At 43.2% G+C, this 20,639-nt stretch overlaps 1 protein-coding gene across 1 annotated transcript in view; it reads left to right on the top strand.

The window, feature by feature from the left end:
• The window catches only part of Grin2b (glutamate ionotropic receptor NMDA type subunit 2B), a 435,636-nt gene that overhangs the window by 374,442 nt on the left and 40,555 nt on the right, over window positions 1–20,639 (top strand). The window contains exons 6-10 of the mRNA XM_005072886.4: window positions 10,893–11,095; window positions 11,846–12,017; window positions 12,438–12,591; window positions 15,710–15,835; window positions 18,155–18,384. Of these exons, the coding sequence (XP_005072943.1) occupies window positions 10,893–11,095; window positions 11,846–12,017; window positions 12,438–12,591; window positions 15,710–15,835; window positions 18,155–18,384 (885 nt within the window). The remainder of the gene's footprint in view (window positions 1–10,892; window positions 11,096–11,845; window positions 12,018–12,437; window positions 12,592–15,709; window positions 15,836–18,154; window positions 18,385–20,639) is intronic.

Below are 20,639 nucleotides of genomic sequence, written 5' to 3'. Positions count from 1 at the left end.
TGTTTCTCATTGGTGCCATTCATCTTCCTGTTGTTTCAGATACTTAGGACATCCAGTGCTCCAACAGGTCTCAGGTACATCATAGTTACTACAGAGAACAGGGCAGATGAGCTCAAGGCCACACGGGGAGCATCATTATTATACACTTTATGCTGGCCTTGGAACTCTATGTGCCTAGCTGACCGTTGAGGTGGCAAAGAGGAAAAGCAAAAAAAAAAAAAAAAAAAAAAGCAAAGATTTGGTGTCACACTGCCAAGCTCAAGCCCTGTTGTTGCCAATTCCCTGGCTTAGACAGGGGTCTGTTCTAGTCTAGTCTGGTTTCTGTTTTTGTGATAAATGCCATACCAACTTCCATGTCATAATCCATCACTGGGAGAAATCAGGGCAGGTGCTTAAGGCAGGAATCTGGGGCAGAAACCCCAGAGAAATGCTGCTTACTGCCTTACTCCTTGCTAGTATTTTTACACAGCCCAGGACCATCTGCCCAAGGAACTGTAACCTTCCCAGTGGGTTAGGTCTCCCTACATCAATCATCGGTTGAAATTGCTCCTCACAGACATGACCCCCAGGCCAACCCAACCCAGGCCAACCTTCAGCTGAAGTTCCTCTTGCCAGATCCCCTTAGATGGTGCTGAGTTGACATAAAAAGTAGGCAGCACAGGGTCTTACGAGAACCTTCTGATTGTGAGGTCTTGGTCCAAGGGAAGGATTTGTGGAAGGAATATAATGGAGAAAGGAATAAGCAAAGACTGCAAGCAGCTAGACCTGGCAGAGGGTTTGATCTATGGGTCAAGTAGAAGGAACTGCACACGATCTACTGAGTGATGCTGGCTCCTCTGTAGACTCTAACTAAGCCACTGCCTCAAGGCCCGGGCCAGGTAGAGGATGCATCTCAACTTCCAACGAGAATGATAATATCAACAGACCAGAGTGGGAAGAGGAGACTTCAATTCTGTCATTTATCTTGTTCCCTTCTCTCACTTGTGTTCGCCTTTTTTGGCCATTGGCTTCTTCTTCTTTATCTCCATAGGGTAGGTGGATAGTTTCTCCACAGACAGTACAGCATGGCTGCTCAAGGCTTCCAGAGCTTGTGTCAAAGTGACACCGAGAACGCTCTTCTTATTTCTAAAGCCCCAAATTCAAAAGATCGCATCTACCCGGTCAGGTGCCTCGCCTCTCAACCACTCCTGTATAATGGGTTCAGGGTATTCCTGGATGTGATAATAAAAGGACTGTCACAGGGTCCTGTGGCTAGAATTGACAAAAGAGCAGTCCACAATTGTAGGGAGAGATCTGCATACCCTTAGCGCTGACCACTCCCATTTGGGTGTGGTCACAGGTATGTAGAACATCCAGAAGACTTTCAAAACCTCCTTGTCTTTTTCAACTCTGAACTTTGTCTTTGTTTACCATGCCTGAGCCTGCCAAACCCAAGCCCCGGCATGTTCAGTGCTACCGGTAAGTAGTTCCTCCCTACACACAAGGAGAATGCAGAACTGAGTGCTGTCCTTAGCTCCACTACTCTCCAGAAAGTGATCTGAAGGCTGGGTTTTCAAAGATGGTGAAGTGAGGCATTCGATCTGGAAGGAAACTGTTCACTCAGTCTCTTTGAGCCTGTTTAGCAAACTATTTACAGAAGGCTCAGTAAATAAAGGGATTAAAGCCTTTTGTAAAATACCCATTTCCCCTGGGAAGGGGATAATGAGGCAATAGTACCCAGCCAATGGTATTCACTAGATTCAAAGCCAAAAAGACTAGTCACACTTCTGTCCTGTGATTCTGCTTTTATTTGCTTGAATAAGAGTTTGGAATAAAGCCAAAAGAATTGTGCAGAAGTTACCTTGGCATTGGGAGACAGTTGTGGCCTTGGGGTGTTAGAGTTTGTTTTCCCCGTGACACTTGGAAAAAACAATTATTTTTCTAGGAAGCAGTTGGGTGAATTTAGAGGGTTGTTATTTTTTTTAATAACAATAATTATGAGAAGGTGGAGACTGAGGAAAGAAGCCATAAAATACTTGCAAAAACTAATGAGTGGCACAGGGAGTTAAATAACTCTCCAAGGGTCACACAGCATGCCAGTACCTCAGCACCTGCTACCATTCTACCCCTGTGACCCCACCATGAACTGTAGTTGTCACTTGCCATCATCCTTTTCATACAGCCACCAAGGCTTCTGAGAGGGTGGAAGTCAGTGGGGCTGAAATAAACACTTCTGCCTTCTAGAAAAGCCAAGAATGTTCTCAGGGAATCATGGCCCATTGAAAGACATTCAGGTTTTTAGTCAGACTGACCAAGGATAAAAGTCTTGGTCAAGGGGCTGAGAAGTGGCTCAGCAGTTAGAGCTTGCCATGCCAAGCGTGAAGACCTAGTTTCATTCCTCAGAAAAGCCAGCTGGGTGTGATGTCTGTCTGATATCCCAGCTTGAGGGAGGCAGAACCAAGGGTCCTGCAGGAGGCAGGCTGGCTAGACAAGCCAACACAGCAAGTTCAATTACTCAGCAAGAGCCTCAGTGTATAAGGTGGAGAGTAACACATGACAATATCAAACCCTGACCCAGGCACATGTGAGTGTGCAAACACCCATGCATACAACACACACATATAAACACACAATGGGTACTTCAATGAACAGCAAGTTTTTCAGTCCATATTGCAAGCAACTGGCCATGGAGCAATGGCTGTCTCTGGGGGAGCTGGTGACAGTGAATTGACAGGACTCCAAGGGAGCTGGCTGGCACCAAGCTAGAACTCTGACAGCTGCAATTATTCCAGTATGATTATAGCTCTGGTGTCGGTGCTATCTGCGATGGCCACAATTGCTGCCTGATGTCCAGGAATCAACAACTTTTGTTACTGGTATCTGCTCCTACTCTACCTCCAGCCTCCAGGATTCCAGAGGAGACAAATTGGAAGGAGCAGTAGACAGCATGGGTCACATGGAGCCTGGTTGGTGGCCACAGCAACAGTGAATGTGCACAGCTGGGAGCCAGGGCCTCTCTTGGAGAGGCAGCATCAGCATCTGAGGCCAGAGATGGCAACTGAGGTCAGGACAGGAACAGCCCAGTACAATTCCCTTCTGATTGTGAGCCCAGAGCCACCAGTCCCCAGCTTAGTAAATGACAAAGCAATAACAGGCCAAAGGCAGTCATGGATTAAACACAAATATGGAAATCATTTTCAAACACCATTTTTCAAAGTCTAGATTCCTAAACCTGGACGTGACTAGATATGCAAATGACGGGGAGAAGGCTCGTCAAGCTGTGCCTGTGGCCTTGTTAGATGCTCACTGCAGCAGATCCTGCTCCTGTGCTCAGTCCCCACACAACTAGGGCTGCGGAGGCCAAAAGAGGCTGGAGAAGAGGGGGGAGAAGACTGTCCTTTTCATGCAATGACACTGGAGTGAGGTCTCCTGGAGACTTTGTGCAGGGTCTGATATGCTAAGCCACGAGTCAGTCCCTGACTGACAGTAAACAAGTATGGGCAGTACACAAGAACAGAGAAAGGAAATGACAGAGCCACCCAACCCTGGAAGCACTGAAATGCCTACCCTTTAACATGAACGTGCACAGCAGAAGAAAGCTCACAGTTTTTTTGGCTATCCAGAGGCAGGGATTGACTCACAAAGCCTGCTATGGAAGATTAAAAACATCAGCCACCCTGATCCCCTTTTCTTGTTCTGGAATGAATTATGACAGAAGTGGTGACGACGCTGGATATGCACAGGGAAGGGAGTAAAACATCGAGAAACACGGAAAGGCAGAGTTCTCAGGCTGGAAAAGGGACTTAGCAGAGAGAAGAATACATAACAGCAAACAGCAGATCTGCATCTCTGATATATACACAGGCTTTAAAAAACTGTATGTAAAGGCAGGGAGGTAGACTTAAGGAAAGATAAATGGGTCACCTTGTTGGGCATGGTGGCACATGCCTGTGGTCCGAGCACTTGAGAAAGTATCAAGGGGTGATCAGAAGTTCGAGGCCTGCCTGATTTACATGAAACCCTGTCTCAAAAAAAAAATAAACTACACACACAGACACATGCACATACACACACTGACACACTTAACACATACACATCACACACATGCGCATGTGCACACACAAACATATGCATGCAAAAAGAACTAGCTCTAGAGTGTGTTAAGTTGGAAGGAGTTTGTATAATGAGGCGGGGACAGCAGGCCGTAGACAAACACGTGAGTGACTGTCTGATTTGGAAAGCGCACACGTATATGTGTGCATTCACATTCTCACTATCTCCCTTACTTGTGCAAACATGGATGGATTTGGATAATTAATTGGAAATATCCTTTTGGATGGATGCAGGAAGCAGATGTCTATATAAATGTTCATTGTTACAGCAGACAGAGGTCACTGAGACTAGATATAGAAAATTACTGAAGAAAATGAAGTACTGTTACAGTGTCAAACCTTACAAATCCTAGAGTTGGAATGTGTCGCTGGTGGGGGCAGAATTCAGCCAGAGTTCCCTGTGTTTGGATGTCCCATTTGGATCTGACTCTGACTGGGAAGGAAGAAAATCTAGAATTCAGCCACCTTTCAGAGGTTTCCCCGACTCTCAAGCTTGCTCAGAGAGATAGCCCCCAGCTTTAAATTTCTCATGCAAAAACTCAGTCATAGTCACAGGCTTACAATAAAGTTTTCGTGTGAGATCCAGATGTCATTTCGATCAAGAAACAAAAATGCTTTGATTTTTTAAAAATAACCTTTGACACTTAAAAAGGTCTAATGAGAGCCTTCTGTGCCGAAATCTTCTTAAAAAGTGACTTTCTGGGTCAAGGAAAGAGGTGACCCAGAGAAACTCATGTCCTTTGCTTATCCGCGTTAGGAAAGCCCTGCCAGCAGAGCAGGCCCTGTCCCCTGTCCCTTCCCTTAATGACACTGTAGTGCACACTGCTATGATGTCTGTGCTTCATGATGGAGGGACAGGCTCCCAGCCTGCAGAGAGGAGCATGCCCTGGCGATGTGGCTGTGTATGTGGCCTTGTCTGGGTGCTCAGTGGTGTGCACCTCACTGGCCATGATGGCAGAAATCTCTTGACATGCTGGCAATAGGAGACTTTGAAGTCCTAGGTCAGCACAGACTGGGTCCACTAGAATTCCCACCAGGGGAATGTCAGGAGACACGTCTGCCTTGTGCCGTGGTCTTGGTTGGCTCAGCTGGAACCGAAGCAGCCAAACCAAGAACGCTAACAGCAGGGCTCCATGCTGTTCCTGAGAAAACCAAGCAAAGGGTTTTTTGTTTTGTTTTGTTTTTTGTCTGGCTTTGTGTGTGTGCGTGCATGTGTGCGTGTGTGCGTGTGTGTGTGAGTGTGCGCGCGCGTGTGTGTGCGCGTGTGTGTACGTGTGTGCGTGTGTGTGTGCGTGTGTGTGTGCACGTGTGTGCGTGTGTGTGCATGTGTGTGCGTGTGTGTGCGCGCGCGTGTGTGCGCGTGTGTGTGCGTGTGTGTGCATGTGTGTGTTTGTGTGTGTGCGCGTGTGTGTGCGTGTGTGCGTGCGTGTGTGCGTGTGTGCGCGTGTGTGTGCGTGCGCGCGCGCGTGTGTGTGCGCGTGTGTGTGTGTGTGCGTGCTGCGTGTGTGTGTGTGCGTGCGCGCGTGTGTGTGTGTGTGTGTGTGTGTGTGGTTTCGGGGAGTTACTTGTTTGTTTTCTCACTTAGGAAAGATGCTCTGGGTTCTCAGGAGATCTTTTTAACTGTGATTCTGTAGGATAACTGAAACTCTGTAGACAGATGTCACTGTTAAAGCTGCTTGAAGTAATTGTGTTTGTTTAGTGTTTGCTGCCAAGGAATTCCAAGTGCTTTGCACTAATTCTCACAGGCGTTTTTCAAGATTTCATTTTTTCCTGACCATACTTGAATCCTGACTATAACACTTCCTTCTGCTTTTTACCTCGGATTTTCTCTGAAATAGCTCTAGTTAATCTAGTTTCTTACCACTGTCTGCCTTCCCAGGGTTATACACAGACCTTTCCAGACTCCTTAGAGAAGCCTCCAAAAAACGTTCTCTCAGAGGGGACTTCTCTGTTCACACCCTTCCCTTCTCTTTCAACTATTTCTGTGTGTAGTGTTTTCACCACATGTCTCTCCAGCTGAAGGATCAGCTGCTTGAGACATACCCTGTGTTTTCTACTTACATGCATCCCTTTATTTTTGATTTTAGGTGTTTATCATTTGAAATAACCCGCCTTGCTCTATAGAGAATGTGAGGTGGGGTTGAGGTGTAGCTCACTAGTAGAGCAAAGCACTCAAAATATGCAAAGCCCTGGGTTTGCTTCCCAGCAAAGAAAGCAACTAATTTAAAATGTCTATCTGAAGATCGGAGTTGATATGTGGAGAATTGTCTACATCAGTTTGTTCATTAAATAAACAAGCAGGAAAAGAATCATGGTTAAGACAGAAGAGTCTTTTGTACCAAGAACTCCGATATTGCCCTTGTTTGAAAAACTGGCCATGAAAAATACCTCTTCCTTGACCATTATCTGCAGACAGTGCCGTAAAAGCCTTTCTCCAGAGTGGGTCATGGGATTATGAAATTAACGTGTGAGACAAAGAAAGCAAGTCACTCATTTTTCTGGATATGCAAAGCAAGGTCCTGAGAGTTTTAGACATCTATCCATGGCCACTGGAATCCTATTGAATACTTTCAGGACTTAGGTTAAGAGTACAGGACACTAGCAAAACTCCAAAAACAAAACAAAACAAACAAAAACCACCATTAAAGAAGGAAGGAGCTAGCATGAACTAGAGTAGTTGGTGATTTTGTGCAAATGGAAGCTGGTAACACAGGCAAAGTGAGCAAGGGAATCCCTGATCTGTAGTATTTAACAATTTCATAGTGTCTACACTCTGTTCAAGCCACCTGCCCAATGCCACTGAGCCAGCGCATGGGAAGAGATGAGCACAGTTGAGGGACCCCTTGAGAGTGACCAAGATTGCGGAGTAATGATTGTTAGAACTTTAGGAAGAAGAGAATAAAGCCAATCCAAGGAATGGAGATCTCTCTACTTCTGGGGCTATGGTTTGTTTTAAAGTCCAGCTCAAAAACGGTGGGTGTCTCTATGAGGTGTCTCTGTGACTTCCCAAAATGATCACCTCTACTCTGAATGCCAAAAGTAATACCTTCCATGGAGGCTGTTGTCAAAGCCTCGCTTGATATTGTCAGTCAAATTGGTCCCTTCTGGACTGTCTTTAGAAGATGTGTCTTACTCTTTCACTGTCAAAGACTTGAGAGATCAGTCATCGTAGGAGTGCGACTTTTTGAGTCCTACTGCTTGGCTTCAAGTCCCGATGTGGCACGCAACACTCATTTATCCTGCTTGGTATGTTAAAAGTTGGCAAATCTTTTTATAGGCTGAGATATCAATAGGGAAGCTATCTCCCAGATTAGCTGCAATGATGAATGAGATTATTAGATGAGTTCAAAGCCTGGCACGTTTCCGCCCCCAATAAATATCATGTGGTCTGGTTGTCTAGGAGCATGCAACCCAGTGTCTGCCACATACTGGTACATAATTACTGTTGAATTGAATTGACGTGAAACATAGATGTCATCCTACTGGTCTGGGAAAGGGTGTGTGAGATAATTCTGTGAACAACTTATCGTTGGGGAAATAAGAACAGCATATTTAATACAAGCCAGGAGACCATAGAATTACAGGCTCAGAACTGAGTTTCCCTCCTGTGGTGTTGTAAACACAGAGGGGATCATCTGTGCCCTCCCTTCACCCCATGTGCTAGACACTGTACATCTATAAATATATCATCTGTTATTATAATAGCTTTTATAGACTGCCATTGATTGAAATATCTTCTTTTCAGAACAATTGCTTTTGGAAAAAATATGAATGCTAGAGTTTTAGAATAAGTAACATCGCATGTTATTCCATTTGGTTCAATCTGTCATCCAATTAATTTGCATCTCTCCCAAAAGATTCAGCAATTTGTGTGATATCATCTGTCCTCACTAGGTTATTGTCTGCAATTTCTTGAACACAGCATCAGTTTTGTTCTCTAAAACACTACATAGGTCACTTCTAAGAGCAGAGTCCCCTGACATGTCACTAAAAACCTCTCTCTTTGTTGACATTGATTCATTAAACAATCATTTCTTTTATTTTGGGATATAGATTTTAAACTACTCCTCAATCTGTCAAAGTATGCAGTAATCCATGTTGTAGTTCATCTTGTTCACAAGAATGTCAGGGGAACTGCCAAAAAGGTCTCTCCACAGCATCTTCTCCCACAGATACATTAAGTTTATTAGCAAAGAAATTGATACTGTTTTCTTACAATCTGTTGCTGGCTGGCCTATGTTGAATGTCCTAAATCAAAAGACTTCCTTTCCAAAGTCCCATGATCCATGGAACTGAAGTTAATTAGATAGATGTAGGCTAGACTCACACGCAGGACTTGAACATGTAGGCCAGATATTTGGGCCCAATGCTAAGGACAAGGAGAAGTTGTTGAAATTTTTGAATGGACATTGTATGACAAAGTCGTGAGGGGAGTGTGTGTGTGTTTGTGTGTAATGTGTGTATTTATGCTGGTGTGTGCACATGTGTGTATATGGAAGTTGTAAGCAGACAGGATAGGCTCTTTTGCTGTATCTGGAGCTCTCAAATTAGGCTGCTGGCTGGCCAGTCAACTCTAAGAAGCCACCTCCTTCTGCTCACCCAGAGCTGGGTTTACAGGAGCATTCTGGGGATCTGAACTCAGGTCTTCATGTTTGTGCTGAAAGCATTCCACAGCTAATCTAAGGCATTCCAAGTTATTATTTAAGAAAGCCACCTGGAAGAAGTGTCTATAGCATCCTTGGTGGGGGGCAACCATGTAAGCTCAGAACTCCTGCAGGCATCACAGGCTAGACCTCCCTAGCATAGGCTAGTTGCAATAAAGAGGATACAGTTATATTTAAAAGAAAAATGGCCAAAGGGCTTATTGAGGAAAGGTGATAGGACTTAAATAAATAAAAATGGGCACTTTAAAGCTTTTCAACTGTTCCCACACAATCAAACACACATAAAATAATATTGCTTTGGCCCCTGGAGTAAATATAATTGCTTAGAAATGGATGGGCCTCCAAGGATGTGTTTTTTCTCTCTAAGGCTCTCCATGTGTCCGGGAAGTCATTTGAGATAGCCTCAGCAACGTGAGGTGAGCAGATTTGAAACAAAATCAAGATCAACAGTTTATTGAAGAGCACACTGTCCCCACCTTAGGAAAGCTTATGATTTTTCAACTTTGTGATGACATCAAAGTAATTTGTACCCAATAGAAGTGATATTTCATTTTATTTTACTTATCTTCTCTATGTGTGCAGACAAGTGTGTGTTTGTGTGTGTGTGCATGAGAGAGAGAGAGAGAGAGAGAGAGAGAGAGAGAGAGAGAGAGAGAGAGAGAGAGAGAATGTATGTGTGTGTAGCTATATTCTCAGTTTGGGTCTGATGATATGTGGTAGGTCAAGAATGTGTTTAATACATCATTTTCACCTTATATTTTCAAGTTATAAAATAGTTTGGGGATAAAAAACAGATTACAGCAGAGCTAATACCAGAGAAAAACTGTGCAAATGCAAAACAAGATAGTCCAGGACACAAAATCAGTGCCCATGTTATAAAAATGTAATAAAAAAGGTGGTGGTTATGGGGACCTACTTTTGCCATGGGAGTAAAGTGATTAGCTTTGTGGAATGAACTAGAGGGAGGAACTAAGCACACTTGAGTGCAGACAAAAGCAGGAACTAAGATGAAATGGAGTTTGAGTTGGTATTAGTATAGAAGTACACGCTCATCTGCTTGAAAGTGAAGTTAATCTGTTGATACACCTCTTTTAACTGATAGCTGGAGTTCCATAAACTTAATAGTTTCACAGGCTTTGTACCTCTCCTGGATCACTCTAACAACATGGAAGAAACTGTAGACTTTAAAGATACCTTATTTTCTTGTGGCAACTGAGGATGCTCAGTTATTCAAAAATTAAAATTATTTCTTCCCCCCCTTTGAACACATTGGTACCATGACAGCAAGAACCCAACAACAACACCGTAAGCATTCTATGTAAAGTCATGGATGAAGGCCTCTGCCACAAGACAAATGAACCCACACATTTCCCATGACAACTGACAGCAGGATCTGCCATATATCATTCAGGGAATGCACTCCTTTGGCATTAGAGTCATGAAGGTGGTTTTTCCATCATGGGTGGCATAGTCTTTTTGACCCCACATGACTGCTCACAGAGAGAGCGATCTGTTTCATCCCAGGGTCTCTTCTTAGTTCAGCAAGTGCAACTCTGCATTGAGGCATGCAATTGTCACAAGTTCAAACACACACCTTTCTCCAAGCAAGTAGTTTCTGTATTCCTTCCTCACAACATAACCTTGCAAATCAGAGATTCATAGTTCTCTGAACAATTCCCTAGCGAACTTCCGTTACAACTCAGAGCACATCGACCTAGCTCATTTGCTACAGGCAAGCTCTTATCTTTCCTAATACTCTTTGCTGATCTCAGTATTATGTTTCTTATTATAGTTGAGTAAAACAAATAAACAAACCAACCCCACAGCCATGTGACCTAGGAGAGTCAAGAATTTTCCAGCTCTTGATACAGGAGCTATGGGTTTTAGAGGATGCCCAGATCATTGTAGGTCCTCATTCAATACTGAGTGAGAGGGTAAGTGAATAAAAGGATTGCTCCTCATGAATGAACAGTCATTTCATTCGTAGTATCTGTCTTAGAAAGTTTTCTCCCCATCGTGTGCTGTGCTGGTATTGGTTTGCCTTTGTGTAACGGCTCCGGAGACAGTTCAGAGAAGACTGGAGGAGGTATGAGACAGTGCTCTGTGGTGGCTGACTCCTTTGTTCATCTCTGTGCAGGTGGGGAAATGGAAAGACAAGTCCCTGCAGATGAAATATTATGTGTGGCCTCGAATGTGTCCTGAGACCGAAGAGCAGGAGGATGACCATCTGAGCATTGTGACCTTGGAGGAGGCACCATTTGTCATTGTGGAAAGTGTGGACCCTCTCAGTGGAACCTGCATGAGGAACACAGTCCCCTGCCAGAAGCGCATCATCTCTGAGTATGAAGGAGGTCTCCTTGGATGGAGGGTTATAGGTGGCCTGGGGGAGGGTAACATATGCTCTTTGCTGCTCTGGAGTTAGGCACTCTGTGAAATTCTCAGCTGCCATTAGGCTTTGGCGTCAATGGGAGCTTTGATCAGATGTGGGACTCCATCTAAATCCCTGTCCTGAGACAATGACAGCTCTGTCATGGTTCCTTTGACCTTGCCCAATCTCAGTGACTGGGACTTCAAGTCTACTAAGTTTTAAGTTTCTTTGAGTGTGGAAATAAGTTCTCTCTAAGCCAGCATTTTGAGAATTAGGCCTATTTTTGAAACAATTCCACTTGATGTATACTCTCAAAAGTTAGGGTTAAAATGCTCTTGGATGAGGGTGGGAAGAGAGGCATCTCGAATGGACAAGTGCAAGGTCTCTCAGTATCTGGTAGGCATTTTGTTTCTGTATTTGGAGTTTGAGAAAAACCATGAACTCAATGAAAAACTCATTAAGCTGAGCCTGTAGGATACATGATTTTTCCTCATCCATGTTATATGTCCAAGAAACATTGAAAAATTTTGCCATGGTATGGCTCAGGATACTGAGATAATAAAAAATACAATAGTTCTCCATCTGATACCTTTCCTTATGCAAGAATGACCTTACTGTAGGGGTGGAGTTTGAGGTTGGAACTTTAATGAAAAGCTAATTTTTCCCTCTTACACAAAGTCTTGCTCTATTTGTTTGTGTTTTTGTTGTCTTTAACTGGGTAGGAATAAAACAGATGAGGAACCAGGCTACATCAAAAAATGCTGCAAGGGGTTCTGTATCGATATCCTTAAGAAAATTTCTAAGTCTGTGAAGTTCACCTATGACCTCTACCTGGTGACCAATGGCAAGCATGGCAAGAAAATCAATGGGACCTGGAATGGCATGATTGGTGAGGTCAGTATCAGAAGGCAAGGCCATGACAAAGTCATCTCCATTATGCACTTACGTGTTGCTTCAATTTTGTTAATTATCTTATGAATTTAACAATACGTACAATAGTAACTAGAGAGAAGAAGAAATAGCTCAGCCAGTAATATGCTTACCTCATAGACCTCAGTTTGATCCCCAGAACCCAAATAAAATTTCATACACAGTGGTGTGTGCTTATACTCCCAGTACTGGGAAGGGTTCCTGGGGCCTGAGGGCCACCCAGTCTACCTAAATTGGTGAGCTCCAGGCCAACAACAGTCTCACAGAGGAGGTGAATGGTATGCTAGAGATGGTGCCCAAGTTTCTGCTGAGCCTTGAGAATTTTGCTTGTGGTGGACCTGCCTGCTACAATGTTATAACTGAAGCACTGTACTTTTTCTTCAGGTGGTCATGAAGAGGGCCTACATGGCAGTGGGGTCACTAACTATCAATGAAGAACGATCAGAGGTGGTCGACTTCTCTGTGCCCTTTATAGAGACTGGCATCAGTGTCATGGTATCACGCAGCAACGGGACTGTGTCACCTTCTGCCTTCTTAGGTAAATCACATGTTTATTGATGACAGGAATTGACTCAAGGACACGTAGCTGGAATGAGAAACAATTGCGGGACATGGTTTGTCAAGAGGTTAATTCAGACAGAGAATTCATTGGGGGCACCTGGTTATTTTTAAACACAAAAATTAAGAATACCTAGAAATCAGGGAGGTGTGTTGTCCTACAAGAAAACACTGAGAGAATGGTCATCAGAGGTCCCATATAGTTCCCTTTTCATCACTTACTGTTCATTTTACTTTGAACAAAATTGCTTCATCCTGGGACTCTATTTTCCTCATCCACAGACTATAGCATCTCAATCAGTTGACTTATAAGACTTCTTTCTGCAATAAAAATTTCTATATATAGATATCTTCTGTCTTAGTTACTACCCTTTGGTGTGGAAAACACCACAACCAAGGTGAATCCTATAAAAGAAAGTCTTTGACTGGGGTCTTGCTTACAAATTCAGAGTTAATCCATTATTGTCATGGCAGAAAGCAGGCAGGCATGTCGCTGGAGCAGTAGCCGAGAGCTCTACATCCTGATCCATAGGCAGCTGGTATTGAAAGAGAAAGATGCTGGGTCTGGAATAGTCTTTAGAAATCCCAAAGCTCACTCCCAGTGACACACCTCCTCCAACAAGGCCACATCTCTTAATTCTTTTCAGTTTATCAACTGGGGACTAATCAAGGAAATATAAGAGTCTATGGGGATCATTTTCATTCAAATTACCTCATCAAAAGACCTATTTGTTTGTTTAATTATCTTCAAGAATTGAGCTTAGGGCTAACACACATAAACATTTTCCACGAGTTTCTGAGACTTTTCTAGCCAGAGCTCATCTGATCCTTGTTCTTATTCCCTGTCTCCCCTTCTTCCCCAATACCACTCTCTAGCATCCCTCAAATGTAGAAAGCATTATATATGATTTAAGACTGGGTGAAATAAGGCCTCAATTTCAATTAGATGAGTTCTTTCGTGAGCTCATACCATATATATGATATGGTATTAAAATTTCCCCTGGGGCCATGGAGCCAGGGGTTGGAAAATAAAATGTCACCTCTAAAACAAAACATTGGGCTAGGAGACAAGAAGCCTTGTCTGGCCATAAACAAGCTATAAGTCTTTGGACTAGCCGCAGTCACTACAAGGAGAAGAACAATTTTTAAATGGGAATATTAGAAGAGACAGTGACTGGCCTTAATTAAAATTCTGTCTGTGAGAGATTAATTTCATTAATGTACCACTAAACGGAATTATAGATTCTATAAAACTTTTCTATAAGTTACTCAAGTGTCTTAGCCAATCTTCTTATCCATAATGAGGCATTTTCCAGCATTTCTACGATAAAGCCCAGGAATGGCGGTCATCCTAGCCTTCATTCTAGTCCACTCCACAGCTTGGAGCCATTGTAGTAGAAGAGAAATATATGCAACGAAGTATTGTGGGGAATGCTAAGCCCCATTTCAGGGTACCCTCAATTCCCAATCTGACACTTTCTGAGCATGACTGTAGAAAGAACATTGACCTCTCATACTTAATTTACTATAAAAATAAATATATCCACCCATTAATTAAAGGCCCATAAACAGATTATAAATAATGGTGCATGGGGAAATTCTTTATAAATTGTAAAAATCAATAAAGATGCTTTGTACATTTGCTTGCAGAAAGTTGCCCTAAGCTATAAGAGGCAGGCATGGGGGCAGGGAGAAATAACAGATTTGAAGCATTCATTCAGTTCTTGGCCAATCATAGAAAAGCATGAACACAGGGTAGGATTTTCACCAATTATAGTCCAGGATGGAGGAAGTTTTCCCTACACCAGATGAAGCAGACTCAAAAGTACCTTACCATAGTTTTGAGCCCCTGCTGCCACTGAAGGCTTTGCATTTCACAGTGCTGTGTTAGGCTCTGGGCCTTTGTTGAGGATAGTTTTAAGTTGATTAAGTGACCAGGGTTTTATAATCCCATTGGAAGTTCAATAATAAAGTAGGTTTCAGAGTGGGAAATATATTTTCTGATTTTCAGCCAACTTCCCCCTGTCTCAACTTCATCTTTATTAATGACTTGGAAGAAGGGGAAAACAGCATGTTAATTCACTTATTATGAGTTTACAATGTGATGTGACAGCTAAAAAGGCCAGAACTATTTTGGGACACGATTGAGGGGCACTGTGTCATGGAACAGAATTTACATCATTCTTTGGTGTCTAAGGCATCATAGGGATGGCTTATTGAAATATAGTGTTCAACTTATGGGTCTCTCTAAGCCAGACAAATTTAGCTCAGATGGAACAGATTTAGCAAATACGATGAAAGATGCTAAAGAAAACATTTATGGGACAGTCTTGTTCTCTTGTCTAGTCTTAGCCCATCAGCCCATTCCTTAGTAATAAAAGTCAGGTAGTAGCTACTTTGTGATTCATAAACCATGCCTGTTCCCTTGTTACCTGAGAAATGTCTGCTATTGCAGACATTGACAGTCAATGTAGATAGTTTTTTTAACTGATTAATGTATAATATCATATCCTAATGATATCTAGCATGATGTAGCACAACAGAGTAGGCTGGAAAGGTAACTGCAGGCTGGACACTAAGAGAAGTGTGTGGACACAGAGGTGAAGAGGAATGGCTATTCGTTGTATGACAAACCAACTTGACTCTACAGCAGTACCTACATTTGTCACAAATCTGTCCACAAGACTGGCAAGAAATGGGGAGGGCTTTCTTCACGGTCTGGCCGTGTTGATGAGGACATAGAGAAAGTCAGTTTGGTATCATTTACTTATGCCATATTCACTTTTTCCAATTGCATCATTCATCGGAAGACCCAAATATGGCAGCAAGAGTGACAGAAACTGCCCCCCAACAAACCCAGAAAGGCTCACAAACAAGATGCGGTCTTTATGCGTTTGAGAAAAAAGAATGGTCTTGACATGCCCAGGTGAAAGAGGGGCTGCTTGAGTTTATCTTACATCTTCCAACTCCAACCGTGGCTCTCTGAGGGCACACAGCACACTTGTGGGTTTGCTCCTCTCAAAAGAGATGATTATGGAGATGATGAGCTGTTTGTTCTCTGCTTTGACCCTGAGCACTGTTTTTGCTTTCCTTCCCAGAGCCATTCAGTGCTGACGTGTGGGTGATGATGTTTGTGATGCTGCTCATTGTCTCTGCTGTGGCTGTCTTTGTCTTTGAGTACTTCAGCCCTGTGGGTTACAACAGGTGCCTAGCTGACGGCAGAGGTAAGGCTGCATGGACTCCTGCATCTCTGCCCCCCCCCACACTTCATAACTCAAAACCATCACATTCCTTGCTACCTGTACTCTCCCTACTTCCTGTGAGGTTGGGGGCCATTAGCAAGTCAGTGTAGCAATGTTTAAAAAGAAAGATTGATAATGCAGATGGTTATTATGTGTCTGGACACTACTTGTAAACCATAGGTTATGGGCAGTTTACTGGGAGACATACGAGGGAAAAGGCAGTAAAGAATAAGAAAAATTAGACTGCCCAGAGGATATAGGAAAATTGTTGTGTTCACTGGAGTTTCCCATAGCTAAAGAGTTGCGACTGAATTACAGGGTCTCCACAACCTGTGTCGTTGGCCCCCCCTTCCTAGGAGTAGTGTGCTTGAAATAAAAAGGACACGGAAGGCCAGTTCTCACTTGTAGCTACTATGGGATGGGTCTCATTTCCTGAGTAGATGGGCACCAACATGGGGAAACTGTCCCCGTGTCTGAAGCACTTTCAATATTTTTTGAAAACTTCATTGAACTTCTGAAGGAGTCATGAGAATCTGGTAAATGACTCTTTTAGAACTTCATAAAAGCCCCAGGATTAAGAAATATGCGGTTTCTTCTAAATCTTTTCCTTTCAGAATTCTAGTTATTCTGAAATGTACCTCCAAGAGGACAGATTCTTAATCTTAGCTACTAATATTAATTGCATAAGGAGCACTTAAAAGAGAAAGGTGCTTGGACCTAGCCTGATGAGTTACTAAACCTAGGATGAGGCTAGGACAGTGTATGTTTCAAGAGTGGTTATTTACCTTGGTCTTATTAGAATAGCCAGATTCACCTTGTATCTGTTTAATAAGAACCTCTAGGGTGGTTACCTTACAACTGTTCAGTAAACATGCCATTCATGCTTTGGTGTAATTCATAGTTCAAACTTGAGAGCTACTGCTTCACCAATGGACTTCCAAGTGCTAGCCTACCTTACAGATGGGTATGTTTTCTGAGGTGGAGTTATACATGTCTCCCCAATATAGTGTGCTCATTGACTTCCCACCTATGTTAAAAGTTAGCTAGAAGCAGTGACCTATAGTCAAACCTGAAAGGGTCTAGTGAGTGAACCACTAGTGAGTGAACCATCTGAGGATCCCATAAGTGTAGACAAAAGTCAACCCTGTTAAAAGCCAAAGGTAGGGTAGACTGCCCTCTCACCCTGGAAAAAAATAGAAAACCAGCATGTAAAAATTCACATTTGCAAACTCCACACAAGAACTCATGATTACTTATGTTACCTTAGGACACTTCTCTTCACTGTTCTACTCTAAATATCAAGTCTCCTCACAGAACTGCAGTTTGCAAAACTTTGCTTTGTAACAGCTTTCCACCTGCACATCTATCATATGACATCAAATCCACATTCACAGATGTATGTGCACACACAAACAGCAAGTTTAACATGTGCAATCCCTGATGATGCTGTTGGCTGAGCACATGCTGTCAGTGTCACAGCAAACATTCTACGACCTTTGCTAATATGTTGCAAAACTCTGTGGGTAGACATTCATTTCTACAGGGGAAGGGTGCACTAAGATTCAGGTAACACACAAGGTCCCTCACCAAGCAGGGACAGCAGCAATCACTTTTGGGCAGAAGCTCTAAGATCAGATAGAGGGACATCTGTCAAGAACAGCTATGTTTCTGTTGTAGATGTACATGGCCATGCTAAGAGTCAGTGGTTTCTTATACGGACTTCCTTATACAGAAGCTTTAGCTGCATAAGGCCAGTTGGGAAGTGTTGGCATGGAGGGGCTAGGAGAATCAAGGCCATTTTTGAGACATCAGCTTCTAATGGCTAGAAAATAAAGCCAAAAGTACATTTAGTCATCTAGCACTGATGGAACTCAATCTTGAGGTCTATGACAATGGTAGAAAGGGAACTCACACAATTCTTGCTGATGTCTTATAAAGTACTTCCTTGGTAGATACAATGGTAAATTTTAAGAAAAATGGTCAGTGTGGTCATATTGGGATAGTTAGCCATTATTACTCAACTTTCACCCAAAAGGTCTTGATGGTCTAAATATATGAAGGTGGAAAGAATTTTAGCTAGAGAAACCTCTCACCATACGAGAGGGCTGTGGATTTGCTTCTAAGAAACTCTCTTCTGCTTTCCTCGGGCTCCCCAGAGAGACACATGCTCTTGAATTGTAAAGCTGTCATTAGAGTGGCCCCCTGCTCTTGCCAGGAACTTTCCAACTCTGGCCATTTGCAGACTGAAACAGGTCCAACGATTCAGGCTTAATTTTTTCTCTGTCTTTTGTATCACACCAGAGCCAGGCGGCCCATCTTTCACCATTGGCAAAGCAATTTGGTTACTCTGGGGTCTGGTGTTCAACAACTCCGTCCCTGTGCAGAACCCGAAGGGGACCACGTCCAAGATCATGGTGTCAGTGTGGGCCTTCTTTGCTGTCATTTTCCTGGCCAGCTACACTGCCAACTTGGCAGCCTTCATGATCCAAGAGGAGTATGTGGACCAGGTTTCTGGCCTGAGTGACAAGAAGGTAAGGGACCCATTTAAAACTTGCGTCTTTCTCTATCCTGCCCTGAGCCACACTCAACAGTTCTCATGAGCTTGGTGATTTTCGAAATGCTGAGAGTCAGCAGCTCTTTCTTGTGTTTTCTTCAATTGGGACATGGGTACAGAAGCTGGATTCCCTACTGAATTAATACTCGTTCACGCTTGCCTTCTGATTTCGAAAAGGCTGCCACAAGGGCGCCCTGGGCTGAAAAATAAGGGACTTGCTACGCTAGCAGCTTCTCTGAGTACATAACTGCTCTTGTTGGATGCAGTTGGGTGGCCTCTCAGCTCAGGGCTGCCTGTTCGCTGTGTTATTAGAGGGCTGCCCCTGTGTACCCACACTGGGGATACCAGAGCTTTATACCTCATTTTCCTCCCAATGGTGTTTGGCTGTGGGCTCTCCCTTTGTTCCCTCTGCACACTCGCGTGTTCCTAGGGCTGAGCGGGAGGGTTGTTCACATTGTACCTTGAAGAGAAGTGCCATTTAATGCATAATTACCCCTGTGTGGTGCAGATGAGTGGGTTGCCCCCATACCAATTGCCGTCCTCCCCACCCACCTGGCAGTGGGGAGAGGAAGGGAGGTATCTGCTAGTTTCCATCTTTCCTAACTGAGGGGTACAAAACCTGCTCTCAATGCACGGGATCAAGTAGGTCAACCCGAAGCATGCCAGTTTCCATGGAAGATGTGTCCCAGAGACCTGCAACAATCATGATGGCCTGAGACTAGAAAGGCTGTGCTTCCATAGTGTCAGGTAGAGTCCAAGAACCAAGCATTTTCATTCTTTCACTTGCAACACTTTTTCTATTCGGTAGTTCCTTAACACTCGGAAAGGGTCACTTTCCATTTCCACTTCCAGGATGAAGCTCTGAGATAAAGGCAGATATGTTTTCAGACTTATGGGTAATGCGTTATCACATGGGTGAGGGTCCTCGTGAGAAGTTACTGTCTTTACACCACTCCTCTTCGTTCGCCAGCAATTCTCAGAAGCAGATGAGAAAGAAACAGTTCCTTGAGGGAATTTTATGGTGTTTTTTGTGTGCATATGCATGTCTGTATGTGAGTATATGTGCCTATGTGTATGTGCACATGTTAATGTGTGTGAAAGACACACTAATACACTATAATCACTGTTTATTTGTGATATATTACACATTTTAGCTTATCTGATTTGTGTTCCTGTTTGCTTTATTTCTCTGTAAATTATTAAATTATTTTGCTTTATTTTTATTTCAACTTAAAAATGTTTTCTCTTCCTTGTATGTCCTTTTCCATTCTTATAGTATCATGTATTATTCTAACTCATAATTTATTATATTATGCATTTATTTATATATACATATTCATCCATTTGTTACCTGATTCATTTTTAGACCTTTCTCTTGCTTATGGGCCTATCAGCAGCATCCAATGTCATTGTCTTGGGTAGGCTTTCTTTTGCTGCAATGAAACACCATGACCAAAAGCAAGTTTGGAAGGAAAGGGTTTGTTCAACTTATTCTTCTACATTGCTGTTCATCATCAACCATCAGAGGAAATTCAGGCCAGGAAGTCAAGCAGGTCAGGGCCCTAGGAGCCGGAGCTGATGCAGAGGCCATGGAGGAGTGCTACTTACTGCCTTGCTTCCCCTGGCTTGTTCCACCTGTCTTCTTATAGAACCCAGGACCACCAGCCCAGGGATGGCACCACATACCATAGGCTAGGTTCTCCTTCACTGATCAATAATTGAGAAAATGCCTTATAGTTGGATGTCATGGATGCATTTCCTCAACTGAGGCTCCTTCCTCTCTGATGATTCTTGCTTATGTCAAGTGGACACAAAACCAGCTGGTAACAGTCATTATGAAACTAACTAGGAAGCTATCAACCTCCATCTCTGCCTTCACTTGGACTTAATATAGATTAGGAAGGCCACACCTATCAAGAATCATGAATACATCAGACATTCTCAAGGCTCTGCTACCATGTATAGATTTGTCAGAGTTATGGTACTCTGTCAGTGTCACCAAAATGTTGCCAAGTCATGGGAACATGTCACCTTGCATTGATTTGGAAAAGGTGTAGTGGATTAAATTCCCAAGCATAAATTGTCCATGTCTAACAAACTCATGTCACTTTGCATCACCATGGCAACAGAGTAGTGGGCCACAGCCCTTTTTGAGACTGTCAGTTAAAATGTGATGATAATCTGCCATATTTGTCTTATTGTTTTCTTCACATGTCTCTGGAAATAACTCCC

This window comes from Mesocricetus auratus, unplaced genomic scaffold (assembly GCF_017639785.1).
Source record: "Mesocricetus auratus isolate SY011 unplaced genomic scaffold, BCM_Maur_2.0 Super-Scaffold_100001, whole genome shotgun sequence".
Classification (NCBI taxonomy): Eukaryota; Metazoa; Chordata; class Mammalia; order Rodentia; family Cricetidae; genus Mesocricetus; species Mesocricetus auratus.
Note: the sequence above shows the minus strand (reverse complement) of the source record. Positions and strands in the feature narration are given on the sequence as shown.